Below are 14445 nucleotides of genomic sequence, written 5' to 3' on the forward strand. Positions count from 1 at the left end.
ACTTTTCCTCCTAAGAAGTTGTTTCCTCCGATCTGGAGTCTTAACGTGGTTCTAGCAGCACTAATGAAGGCTCCTTTTGAGCCAATGTCATCGTCGTCATTGAAATTCCTATCATGGAAACTGGCTTTTCTGGTGGCTGTTACTTCGGCTAGACGTCTGTCAGAAATACAAGCGTTAGTGATCGATCCACCATATTTGAGGTTTTTCAAGAATAAAGTCGTGTTGGCTACTAATCCTCATTTCATTCCTAAAGTCTCTACCATGTTCCATAAGCACTCTTCTATGGTGCTACCGACGTTTTTTCCAACACCTTCGTCTGCTGCGGAGAGGACTCTCCATACGTTGGACGTGAGAAGGGCTCTGAAATTTTACCTCCATCGCACTCAACATCTCAGGGACACAAGACAGCTATTTCTAGCCTATGGCCCTTCGGCTAAAGGTAAAGCAATCTCAAAACAAGGACTGTCCCGCTGGGTGTCATCTACCATTTCTTTTTGCCACTCAAAAGCTGGGAAACCGCTAGAAAGGCGTCCACTAGCCCATTCGACGAGATATGCTTCGTCGTCGGCGGCATTATGGTCCGGGATTCCGCTGGGAGATATATGTCAGGCGGCTTCCTGGTCGGTACCACATATGTTTACCCGGCATTATTGCCTCGAACAACAACATGCTGAGGATACACAGATGGGTCGTGCAGTCCTACGGCACCTGTTTCAATAAGGTAGGCCCGAGTAAAGGGGGTATATCCTTTGGCTGATGTACTTTAAAGTGTTGTTTTTTAGCTGTTCATGTACTATGATTTGAAGTCTAGCCATGGCGAATATGCATTCATGGTTATAATGTTATTGGTTTGCATACACACCTCCATCTATGGGGAATACTGCTGTACAATGTATTCTAAGCATGTGAATCCATGAAAGATCCAATGCTGGAGGAGGGAATAGTTTCTTACCTGTAACTCCATTTCTCCAGCATTGGTATCTTTCATGGATTCACATGCGCCCGTCGGCCTCCCCTGGCATGCAAACCAGATGTCCCCCCATACTACTTTGGGGGTCGAAATCTGAGGGAGCCGCGGGGGCGGGGCTACTTATACCTCTACGTCCTAGTGGCGCAGGCGTATGCGGCCCAAAACGACGTAGATAGGACACAAAAGTGTCAACATTTTTCCTATGGAAAAGGTCTCTATAATTTACTGAGGATTCCCAGCCTGACGATGGGGAATATTCTAAGCATGTGAATCCATGAAAGATACCAATGCTGGAGAAATGGAGTTACAGGTAAGAAACTATTCCCTTCTGTTGCCTAAAGAATTGCCTCTTGCAAGTGCCCAATGCCTCCTTCATCTCACTTTGTGCAGAATTAAGAACACCTTTCAGGCACACGAGGTATCGTTTGAAATGCTGCAAAATGAGAACACCTGTTACTCAAGAGCCAAAGGAGTGATATGTTTGAAAGAACCTTTTTTCGTGATTAAAGGGACATTGTTTTTGGACAATAAATGGAAAGATGAAGTAATATCATGCAAAGCTGAAGCACTGCAAGGATTGACGGCAGAAAAACTACAGTGAATCGAGAGAACTTGTACACCAGTTTGGAAGGAGCACATCACGAGACTGACCTGGGTGACCGCCATAGAAAAGCTGTTCAAACTACAGAAAGAAATATCATATGATCTGTGCTTCTATGGCGCAGAGAAAAACTCAATGGGTGTAAACAAGAACTGCAACTGGACACTCACTATCTCAGACATGAAGAAAGGAACAGCGTCGCTCATGGACACTTACTGGGTCTGTGGCAAACAGGCGTACTTGCACCTCCCGCAATCCTGGAGGGGCACATGCTCCTTGGCAACGTTGCATTCAGCATTGATGGTGATTCCGGAGAGCCATATCAATGGGGGGGAAAAGAGTGCCAGAGTCCCATTGTGAGCAAAACACCCAGCCGACAGAAGAACCACAACTGTACCTGTCCCCAGGAAATGTGCAAGAGGTGTTATCAAGGCGGTGAAGATCATCCAACTATATATCCAAAGCCTCTTCAGAATTACTGGCGCAGATTCCAGACAAGTATCGATTGTTCAATTCTGCAGAAACGTTCTTCGCCTCACTCGTTCCAAGCATCCAAAATGGCTCCAAATCACATGTTGGGAGCTGATCCAGCTAGCTAACGACACTGAAGAAGGGCTTAACGTGATCAAGGTGGAGCTAAGAGCCCTTTGGTTAATGACCATGCAGAACAGGTATGTCCTAGACCTGTTAACGGCGATGGACGGCGGTGTTTGCCAAAAAATCGCAAGCGCATGTTGCACATTTGTCCCCTTTAAGACGCTGATAAAGGTACACTGTCACATGTTATCGCAGCAGTGCACAACCTGGGGGAACGAATGAAAAACGAAGGTGGAGCAGACGCCAGCACCTGGTTCGACAACCTTTTCTCCTCGGTTCCATCATGGCTTGGATTGACGGTCAAAATGCTGATGCCTGTCGTGGTATTTTCTGGGTGTGCCAGCTGGGTCTTCGATGTTGCGCAACTGCAGTTCCTAATGGCGCAATGATGATGGTGACAATGGGCAACACTAGAGGAGTCGCACAGATCATGAAAGAAGCTCAAGTGCAAACAGGTGAGTACCCTGAACCAAAGTATAGAATGGTGCCTTTGTATTATGATGGGACATAGTAGATAGGTAATATCACACCACATTAAAGGAGCCCCAAGAACGGGAGTGGTATACAGAAGTATGGGTGGACTTGGAAGGAGATGGGGATGTATATAAATGACCTGCACACTAGATGAATATGCTAGGAGGGGGGAGAGCCTGCGGGAGGTGTGTAGAGCCTGGATGCCAATAAAAGGCACACCGGCATGGGATGAGGCTGTTGCAAATGAAAAAGAGCGTCAGAGGTTGGGCGAGTTACAGTATTCGTTACTTAAGTAACGAAAGGGGGGAAATGTGTGGGAGGATAGGTTCATGAGACCCCCTCCCCGACATATCCCACCTGCGTAAGGTCCGTGGCTCGTCAGAGGCACCCCTGTTGCCTGAGCTCAAGTGACGGGGTGGCTGCTGATCGACACATAGGCCCAATCGATTTGCACTGTAACAGACCATGGACTCCATTTTGGGAGCGTCAAGATTCCATTTTAGATAATAGCGACCTAAACCCCAACGAGACAGCCTGCCTGCGAATGCTGCAGCTTGGCCCCATCTCACTGTGCACAGGGAGCCATGCCCTCCCCCAGCGCCTCCACCCCATGGTAGATCCGCTGAAGGCCCGTTCTCACGAGCAACCAGACATGAACAAATATCAGAACAAACACTGTATCATTTACCTTCCGCAGTACATCACTGTCCCCGAAGTGACCTGACTAGCGGTCCAAGCCTGGAAAATAACAAACACCACCTCAATTGAACAAGCCCCGACCCAGCATCTAACCCCTAACATTTAAGATATATGGTGTCAATACCCTCCTCGTATGAACCCCTGTCTATGTTCCCAAAATGAAATGTTAACCCCATACCAAAGACTGAAAAAATAAAAAATCACAGCCAACAAAACACTCCCTTGGTGACACTTTGAAAATTTCTGAATATAGAACTATTTTTCTGTTCTGTTAGCACGAGTAAATCCCAATGGCTGTGTGGCTGCTACACAGAATCACTATGACTAATCATTAATAATTAGGAAAAGCGTACTCAAATGCGACAACCTCTTATAATGAAATGAACAGGTGAGTCTGAATTTTATTTGATCAATCTTCTTTATTTGCCAACTACGGTTCTTTTTTCGAGGTTCATGAATTGTTGACTTCACACATCATATGTATTCTTGAGTTCAAATTTGGCAAATCATTTTCATCCAGTGTTGCTTTCACACTTTGTGACAAATAAATCCTCTTAATTTCAGGAAATTGAATTAGATTGCTGTATTGGTTACCATGTACTTTATAGCTCACAATTTCTAATTCTTTTAGAGATTCATGAAGTGTTGACTTCACACATCATATATATTCTTCAGTTCAAATTTAGCAAATCATTTTCAACCAGTGTTGCTTTCACACTTTGTAACAAATACATCCTCTTAATTTCAGCAAATTGGCTTGGATTGCTATATTGGCTACCATGTACTTTATAGCTCATAATTTCTAACTCTCGACACGTGTTTCCCCATTGTTATTTACAATGGTTCTTCAGGAGATGAAACATTTTCTAATAAAAAAAACAGAAAGAAAAAAGCATGCCAAGTGTATTTTCTTTGCCTTGTAATTGTACTCATATTATTAAACATTTTCTATGTGCTAATAGCAAAAAAAATTAAATAACAAAAACATTTTTTTCTTTGACTCACCCTGTTTGCTTTATTTGTTAGATGTCCACATAGATGGTAATGACTAAATTTAGTGTCCTGTTCTTCTTTGTAAGAATAAGTTTTCACATTTAAGGTAGTGTGCAGGTTTTCTATGAATTGCTAAGGGAAGAGAAAAATAGTGGTGTTTATTGTTCCTGTTTAACAAGTGCATTTAGATGTTCAAGGGAGCATTATGGTGGATGGCTTGGGAGAAAGCATGGTGCTATTATATATTTTGAAAACATAGTTTTTCTTACCTTCCGGTTCTTAAAGTTCAAAATAACGCCATGGTAAACTTGCCAAACGGTCGCCTGAACGAGTGGTTCATATCGTTCTCTTTGCGCGTGCTATTTATGCAAAGAAACGAAGCGTGATGATGTCATCGCGCCGCACTCACGTGATCTAGCGCGGCGCAATGACGTCATCGCGTGATGCCGCGCAGGTGTCGGCCATTTTGAAAATAGGAAAAAGAATACAATGCCGCTTCTTGGCGTTGAAGATTTTTTGATAACAAATGCTGATAATAAATCCTACTAGTCATTAGGTAGGTTTTTGAAAAGGTTATTTACTGACTGTGGAGAACATTCCAAAGTCACATTTATTGATCGTGACAAGGAAAATAATAGCGTAAGATTTCATGGTGGCCAAATTTAGCATTGTAGGGGTGTAGGACTTTGTAGAAGTATAGCAAATAATTTTAAGGTATATAGGGTCTGGAATTTACTAATTTTCATTATTTTAATAATAGTGCCTTTAAGCATTGAAAATTAATAACAATTTCTAATCGGCATGCTTCTCAATTTTATTAGCTGTGATTACACTAGAAATCCAGTGCTTAAACTTGTGTAGTTACTGTAATTCTCTATCTAATAGTTCTAAATGGCATTATGTTAATGCAACCCTATTACAGTTGTGTTAAAATATCTATCTTTTAATTATAAATAGCATTTTGTTAATATAACCCTTGTACAGTTATGTAAGTAAACAAAACTTATATCCAATTAAACATTTCTGGGTCACAATTTAGACCTGCCACACGTGTCCATGATGCAGATCCATCTGCTTTCTTGTTTTCGTAATATTTCTTTCTTGTTTCCTTCTCTTGGTGGTAGCACTCTTTTCTCCAGGCCAAATATTTTTAGTTTCGTTAAGTCAAATATTGGGTGGTTTGTAGCAATATGAACAAAGATGGGAGCCATCCGCAACAAAGACCTTCGATCCCCCATCTATTCCGGTATTCCAGTTGATGTTCTCTGTAACATTTCCCTGCTCGCCATGCTTTTTCCTTTTCTTCTCTCCCATTGCTGCATCACTGTGTCTTTCTGCTGCCCTCGATCGATTCAGTCTGCTGCTCTTGCCTATCCCAACTTGAAATGCTTCCATTCACAGTGCATGCATCAGTACAACGAGGCTGTGTACTGTAACATTATGACATCATACAAAAAGAATGAACATTCATGTGAAATAATGCATTGTAATTGTTATGTTTGCGTTACATTTAGGTACAGGAAGAGGACTGCTGGCGACAAAATCTCTCCAGGTTTGTTTTTTCTGTTCTTTATAAAGAGTACCCGGAAACTGCAATGCTTGCTTTCAGCACTATGTAAATCAATGCATCACGCTGCATACACAAGGGGACAGATTATTTATTTCAACATTGCCCATGTGCAAATACAATGGGCAAATTAATTTAGCACAATGCCCCAATCCATATTATCTAAAAACGTTTTCATTGGAGCGAAAATAAAGGAGACTGATTTGTGGCCTATGTTTATTGTGTAACATGAAAAAGGAACAAAGTAAACACATGTATTTTATTTTACGCAGCTTAGTACAAAAAGGTCCGATTTATTTTCCCCTAGTGCAAACATTTTTCGATGATATGGGTAGGAAATAAACCTGCTTGATACATTCTGTATTGCCTTAAGCAGCAAAGCTGGTGCATTTGCTCAGTGGTTCACTCGGGTCCAAATGTTAGATAATCTGGCCCCAGGTTTTTTGACCGGGTCTTCCTACCAAAGGGAAAAGTGCAGAGTGCCATGTTTTGGGGTGGTTGTTTGATTGACAGTCCATTGACGACCTCCAGGAGGATGGCTGCCTTTGCTTGCAAACAGTCCAAATAAATGACAATGTTTTTTTGGCAATTAGCATGACCGTAATTATTGTGTACAAAATTGCCATGTTTTTTGTGGGACCCTTCTATGTTTTTTGATGGATGAGGATCATGGGCACCCGAACACGTAGGGTATGGATAGTGTTACAAGTATGCTGCCTGTTGACACCCATTTTTCGAATTACAAAAAAACAATATGTAATACTCTGCACCAACCACTAGATGCCTGCCCAAGCAAATTATGTGATTCTAAGCAGATACAAACTACATAACGACAATTACTGGAGAGTAATATTTGATATATATATATAATTTGTTGAGTAACTTTGGGGGTTTAAATATGATAACATTTATGTCAGCTTTTTAATAAACATCGTACATAGCACATAAAACAGAGCAAGAAGACAAGTTAAATGTTAGAGGTATTTATATTGCGCACTGTCACCAACATAGTTGGTCCCCAGGTGCTCTGGCAGATCTGTAAACAAGGAGGCGGGCGGGGTTGGGTTAGTCGGGAGAAGGAGTAGGAGAGTGAGAGAGGTGGTGTGCTGTTGGCGGCTGCAGTTTGGTATACACTGTGCGCTGAGCTTTGGTGTAAGTATTGGACCGGGGCGAGAACTTGTGTGCTGTTGGTTCTGTTTGTGTTGTTGGTTTGTTGTTGAAGCTGTGTAGTAAAGTGTGTGCGGTTTGCATGGGGGCGAGAATTGTTTGTGTGAATATTTTAGGTGAGTTATGTGTGCAGAGATTTGAAGGTAGGGTTAGTGCTTCAGAATCCTGGTTGTGGCACATCTTGTTCGATTTAATTTGTATTATTATGGGTGGGATAAGGTGTTACTGAACTTTCTTGACCGGCTGACTGCTGTGGGTGTTAGCGTGACGCATTCCCTGCTGTATTCTAGTGAACTTTGTATAATTGATAAGGATATTGATATTTTATTTCTATCGCGATCGTACACAAGAAACTGCATCAATTTTGTCAGAGAGAGATTTGGGTACCCTGCTATGTTTAGATGAACTACAAGGGAATACTGATATATGCACTGGATATACAGATACTGTAGACAATGATACATTGGCCGAACAGTTTGGAATCAACGCTAATGTGAGCTGCTTCAGCAACTTTAGACCCAAATCGGTCTTTTGTCCGAACATTGAATGTAGTCCAATTGATATCTTTGAAAAACTGATAATTAAGGATTTGAAAGAATTGTCAACCCTCAATTCTGATGCTATGAAATTTAAGAATCTGAAAACATCACAAGTCAGCGCCTTGGAAACACTGCGTAAAGACCATAATATTGTTATTCGACCATCGGATAAAGGGGGTAGCATAGTTATCATGGACAGTATTAACTATAACAAGGAAGCCATCAGACAACTGAGCAATACATCATGCTATGAAAAAGTTGACAGATCTTTCCTTAATACCACTAATCAAGAATTCCACACTCTGTTACATATTTGGAAAGAACATGATTTAATAAATGAGGATGAGTATTTCTATTTGAAGAACGTCCATCCCACTACTCCTCTCATTTATTTTAATCCCAAAATTCACAAGAGTCTTATAGATCCCCCTGGACGTCCTTTTGTATCCTCGATAGGCAGCCTTTTGGAGAACACCTCGAGATTTTTAGACCATTTTCTCCAACCTTTTGCATTGAGTTTGAACTCATATATTCGAGACACTTCTGACTTGCTCACAAAGCTTAATGATGTTAATTGGGAATCTAACTTTCTTTTGGTTTCCCTAGATGTAGTCTCTCTTTACACTTCGATACATCATCAGTATGGGTTAAATGCATGTAAGCACTTTTTAGCGAGTAGATCTGTGAGTTATCGCCAACACAATCTCATGCTATTAGACATGTTGAGATTCTGCTTGGAACACAATTACTTCCTGTATGATAATGCTATTTATAGACAAATACAAGGCACGGCCATGGGGTCATGCATGGCACCAACCTATGCAAATCCATATATGGGATGGTGGGAAACGACAGTGGCATGGAGTGAGGAGATGGAAGAATTCACCAAACACATAGTGATGTGGTATCGTTTCATTGATGATCTGTTTCTAATTTATTTTTAAATTTGTTTATTGGCATTTTCATTAGTTTTCATACACATTAATCATTTGCCTTACAATTCTTGCGATTGCAATGTGTTTAACATAACATTAACATTGTTCAAACAACAATAACTGTCTCCTAATTTAGCTCTCTTCCTGTGGTGTCGCCAGTCTCAAGGGGAGGTGGGTGTGGGGGGGGGGGGATCTGCTCGGTAACTTCAGTGGGGAGTGGTTCCCATGTGATTATCTCGACCATCAATCCTCCATCTCATCTAGTTCTTGTAGTAGCCGAAAGTGGGCTTAGTTCAGGGGGGCATATCGTCCGAAGGGTGGAACATATTTCTAGTGAGTTCCTTCCATGCCTCAAGTGTCATGCTGGAGTCATCTGTGGACCCAGCCACACAGTCCTCCCATGCCTTGGTCTCAGCTAGAACCCATCGCTCAGTCTCTTTTTGCCATAGTTTATATTGAGGACCCGCAGGTTTCTTCCAGGCCATTGCGATAGTTCTTTTGGCCAGTATGCATGCTATGTCCATGAGTTTTATCGCATGCTTAAGCTTGGCAGATCTGGGGTAGGTTCCTAGGAGGCACTCCTCTGGCGTCCATTTGTATTTGTTCAAACCTGCTTTCTCGCATGTCTGTCTCACCTTACCCCACAGAGACCCAGTTTTGGGGCATTCCCATAGCATATGGATCAGGTCCGCTCTTTCCCCCCTGCACCAGATGCAGGTTAGTTGTGTTTGCTGATTGAATTTAGCTATTCGGCATGGGGTCAGGTAAGTTCTGTATAGTATATTTAGCTGGATCTGTCTGAACCTATGGTTCCTAGATACCTCTTTGGGGAACATAAGGGCTCTGCTCCACTCCTCATCTGTCATTTCTCCGCCTGTGTCCACCTCCCATTTGTTTTTCAGTTCCATACTTCTCGGGTTGGGTATGTCGTTCAGGTGGCTATATATCTGGGATATGGGTCTGCAGCCCTCTCCTAGGTTATACATCAGTGTTAGGAAAGGGTCTGTTTCTGGTTCTTCTGGCCATGTTTCCCATTTACGTCTAGCTATAGTGCGAATCCTCTGGTACCATAGGAATTGGCCGGTGTGGATGCCTACATTCTCCCGTAATGAGGTGAACTCTTTAAAGGAGCCCTCACCATACAGGTCTCCCCAGGTGTAAATGCCCTCCCTTTCCCATAGCCTGGTTTGTTTCAGGTCTGAGGTGGTTATGCATAGGTCTGTAAGCAGTGGTACCTCTGGGGCGTAGGGGTTTCGCAAGTGGGATAGCGTTTTTGCTCTGCGCCAGATTTTTCTTCCAAGGTCAGCCAGAAAGGGTATGGTTCCCAGTAACTTAGACGGCGCCCAGATCAGCTCCCTCATGTGAAACCTAGGTATCATGGCTTGCAGCAACGGCGTTTCCGATGTGGGCTCATCGTCCAGCCATTTGGCCGCAAAACTAAGCTGTGCCGCTAGGTAGTATCTCTCCAGTCCTGGGAGTTGAATTCCGCCCTGTCCATATGGGAGGGTTAGCAATGATAGCGCTATTCTGTGTCTGCCCTTTCCCCATAAGAACTCTCGCACTATGGTCTCAAGTAGTCGGAAGAAGGGTTTGTGGATGTAATAGTGTACATTTTAGAACCCATAGAGGAATCGCGGGAGGACTATCATTTTAATTATCGACGCCCTGCCCATCATTGACAGGGGGAGTTTCGCCCAGAAGTTCATTGATTTGCGCAAAGCTGGAAGCGCTGCCTTTGTGTTGTGCTCGTGCATTAGCTCAGGGGTATGCATTATGTGTAATCCGAGGTATCGGAATGATGTGGTCTGCCACTTGATGCCCACTTCGGGGAGCGCCTCTACTCCCACATCTTTTAGTGCCGCTAGGGGGAATAGGCAGGACTTCAGCTTGCTAAAGCGTATCCCTGAGACCTTGGAATAGTTGTCCAATACTTCTAACATGGTTGGCACGTTGAGGTGTGGGTCCCTGACATATATAAGGACGTCATCAGCATAGAGCGAAATAACGTGGTCCACTCCTCCCAGACTAATACCTGCGTCAAAGAACTGTTTTCTAAAGAATATGGCTATAGGTTCCAGTCCTAAAATGTAAAGCATTGGGGATAGTGGACATCCCTGTCTGGTCCCTCTATATATGTTCCAGGCCTCCGACACATGCTTACCAGTTTTCACCCTTGCTCTGGGCCTGGCGTACAGGATGTTAATCCATCTAATGAACCCAGGACCAAAGCCAAACTCCCTGAGCACCGCGGACAGCCACTCCCAATAGATGGAGTCAAACGCTTTGACTGCGTCCAGTGACAGCAGCGCGTACGAGTCCCCTGTGTTATTTGTTTGTGCTATAATGTGTTGTAGCGTGCGTAAATTCATGGATGTGTTGCGCCCTGGTATAAAGCCGCACTGATCAGTATGTACTATGTCTCCTATTATTCTGGACAGTCGCTTTGCCAAAATCGTTGTTAATATTTTAGCATCGTAGTTAAGCATCGCGAGTGGGCGATACGAGTCACACTGGTCTGCCGGTTTGTTGGGTTTAAGGATCGGAACCAGTAGTGTTTCCCTCATGCTTTCGGGTAGTATTCCTTCTTCGTATGCCTCTTGGTAGACTGCATGTAGCAGGGGGGTCAAGGAGGACTCGTATGTCTTATAAAATTCTGTAGGTAGCCCGTCAGTTCCAGGCGCCTTACATGTGGCCAAGGATCTGATGGCTTCTGTGATATCCTATAGTGTGATTTCTGCTTCCAGGGTGTCAGTTTGTTCAGGGGACAACCTAGGGAGTCCTATATCCTCCAGTGTTTCTGTCAGCTGTTCCTGGGGGACTAATACCTCATGAGAGTATAGCTGTGCATAATAGCGCGTGAATGTATCGTTTATGCTCTGCTGTGTATAGTGCATGTTCCCCTCTTCATCTCGTAGTGAAGTGGTGGTGTGTCTGGGGTGCTCCTTCCGGCAGAGCCGGGCCAGTAGCCTGCCCGGCTTGTCCACTTCCGTGTGCGTTCTATTTGTTTTAGCAGTATAATCAAACTTTTCTAGTCTGTTCCAAGCATTTATGTTCCTCTCCCTCAACTTCATAAGTTCCGCCTCCCCCTGTTGGGTGCTCGCTGGGGTAGCCTCCAGCTCTCTAATCTCCTGTTCCACTTGGTCCAGTTCGCCCATGAGCTGTTTCCTGATACCCCCGGCCTTTGCAATGATTTCGCCCCTGGTCACTACTTTTAGAGCCTCCCACACTGTGCTCATGTGTTCTACGCTGCCCATGTTAACCTCTAGGTAGGCATCAATTGAGTCCCGTAATTCCTCCTTGAAGGCTGGGTCCGTCAGGGCTCCCGTTGGCATTTTCCACATGGGAATCGGGGGTCTGGGTCCCCTGTGACTCCATGACATTAGGAGCGGGGAGTGATCAGAGATAGTCCTTCCCAAGTATTGTGCCCCCTCCACCCGGGACATGTGTTCCTTACCTATGAGGATATAATCCAATCTCGTATGTAGATTATGTGGGGACGAGTAATAAGAGTATCCTCGGGTCTCTGGGTGTTTCTCGCGCCATATATCCGCCATGTCTAGCCTATCCAGCATAGCAGACAGAGCTGTTGTAGCCGCTGATGGGCCTTTCCGTTGGGGTATGGACCTGTCCAGCACCGGGTCATGCACACAATTAAAATCTCCTCCCCATATGAAAAGGTCATTTCTGCATTGTGCCACCTTGGGGTACAGTGAGTTCAGGTATGTCGGTATGTTGGTATTAGGGAAATATGTATTCATAATGCATACTGCTTCCTGTTCGATGAATCCCCATATTATTACAAATCTGCCTTCCGGGTCTATCTCGGATTTGGCCACCCGGAGCGGGAGCTGTGGGTGGACCCAGGTGTAGACTCCCCTTGCGTACTTAGAGTAGGTGGTGCCGAATCCCTGCCCTCCCCAATGCATTTGGAGTTTGTTCATAGAGTCTACTGTACAGTGGGTCTCCTGTAGCAATGCTATCATCACCCCTTTTCTATATAGGTAGGTTTTAATTCTGTTCCTGCGGAGGTATGTGCTCAGGCCCCTCACATTCCATGTCATTATTTTGATTGTGGTCGTGGCCATAATGGTGCAATATGGGTTTCATTGTTCACCTGCTTCACCTCCCAACTCGCCCACGGGCCTGTGCCAACTGTCTTGTGGTTGGTCGATATTTTGACCAGGGCCCAGACCCCCTCCATCTTCTGTTCCCTAGTTCCTCCCCCATTAGTGTCCCCTGGAGACTTAACAGTAACAACTTTCATTCTGGTGAATGAAATTAACAAACCTTTCAACTTTATTCTGCCCCCAGCAGTTGCCTCAAACCTGCAACGCTCAGGGGCACCCGAGCCTTCCGGGCCTTTCCAGGCCTCCCGGTGCGGGTAGTGTGTAGGCAGTCGGCCTACACATGTGCCGGAGGGGTGTGTCAGCTTCGTCGTCGCACTTGTGGGTCAGTGCGCTCCTGCCAGATGTAGCTTTTCGTGATATTGTAGATCTCAATGTAGTCCGATGGTCCATTCTTTAGATATGTAATCCTTGCTCCTTTCCTTATTGCTCGGGGTATTCAGTGACCTGTGACCTCTTTCTCCTTTCCATCCTTATCATCCGCCAGGTTGTTGTCCTCGAGCCACATGTTTGCCGCTGCTGGAGTCTCTAGGAAGATTGCTTTCCCCTTATATAGTTCTTTAAGGCGCGATGGATAGATCAGCATGTACTTGAGGTTCAGCTTGCGCAGCCTTGCTTTCACCGGCACAAATGAGTTCCTTGCCCGCTGCACCGTTGGGGTATAGTCTGGGTAGATGACTATTTTGGCGTCTTGTTTCGTAATTTCTCCGCCTTCTCTCGAGTATCTCAATATTGTTTCTCTGTCCCGAAAATTGTGAACTTTCGCTATTATCGGGCGCGGGCGTGAGCCAGGGGGAGGCCTTTTCTGCAATGACCTGTGGGCCCGTTCTATTGAAAAACCTTGGGTCAGTTTGCCTGCCCCAATTTCTTGCAATATCATTGTCTCAATAAATTCAGTTGGATCATTGCCCTCCATATCTTCTGGGACCCCCAAAATTCGAATGTTGCAGCGACGGGCGCGTCCCTCCGCATCTTCTGACCTTGCCTCCAGCCGCGCTACCTGCAGTTCAAGGTCCTGGACCTTAGATTTAAGTTCTTTTGTGCTGTCAACATTGTCCTGCAGTGTTATCTCCGCCGTGGTCACCCTTTCAGTGAGATTGCGGGCGTCCTGTCTCATCAGCTGTATATCCGATTTAACTTCATCCACTCTAGTTTCAATGGACGTGCGGAGTGCTGCTATAGCCTGCAGTAATTGCATGTTCGTGGGATCTTCTTCTTTGGCCGTAGGATCATCTGCAGCCCCCGCTTCCTGTTGCTGTTTGGGCCTAACCGTGGCGTAGGAGTCCATTGTTACGACTCTTGGCTTATTTTTGGGGGGTGACATCCCTTAACTCCGGGCTGTTCCTCCAGCCCGTTTCCGTTTTGCGGGGATAATTATTTGCGCTGGTTGCAATGACAGCAGCAGCTTTCTCTGAGGTAGGGGATCTCTAGGTCACTGACTATAAGCAGTTGCACTGCCTATTCGGTCCTATGCGTGCGTATAGTTGTTGCATATCTGTATGGTTGTGAATCCGATGTTGTTCTGTGGCGTGTCGGCAGGCCTGGCTATGCGTTGCCTGGTTCGGGCCAGGGGGACAAAGGCACTTTCTGGGGTTTGGTGGGAGCGACCCGCCTCGCGCAGTCCACTCCTCCCCCCCGACTTCTCACCCCGTGCTGCCCAGTGTCTCAGGGTGGTCCAGCGCCCAGCCCCCGAGTGGTCCTGTCCAATTCCGTTGGGCGGCTCTGCGTGTAGAAGAGCTTCTTGCGCTTTATAGTGCGTAGTGGGGCAGTCAGCCGCGG

At 45.0% G+C, this 14445-nt stretch overlaps 1 protein-coding gene across 2 annotated transcripts in view; it reads left to right on the top strand.

The window, feature by feature from the left end:
• Nucleotides 1-14445, top strand: part of SETD4 (SET domain containing 4) — a 390795-nt gene that overhangs the window by 154633 nt on the left and 221717 nt on the right. For both annotated transcript variants that reach the window (XM_069636124.1, XM_069636125.1), the window contains exon 4: nt 5849-5886. In XM_069636124.1, coding sequence (XP_069492225.1) covers nt 5849-5886 — 38 coding nt within the window. The remainder of the gene's footprint in view (nt 1-5848; nt 5887-14445) is intronic.

Source organism: Ambystoma mexicanum, chromosome 7p, assembly GCF_040938575.1.
Source record: "Ambystoma mexicanum isolate Mex_15411 chromosome 7p, UKY_AmexF1_1, whole genome shotgun sequence".
In the NCBI taxonomy this organism is placed as follows: Eukaryota; Metazoa; Chordata; class Amphibia; order Caudata; family Ambystomatidae; genus Ambystoma; species Ambystoma mexicanum.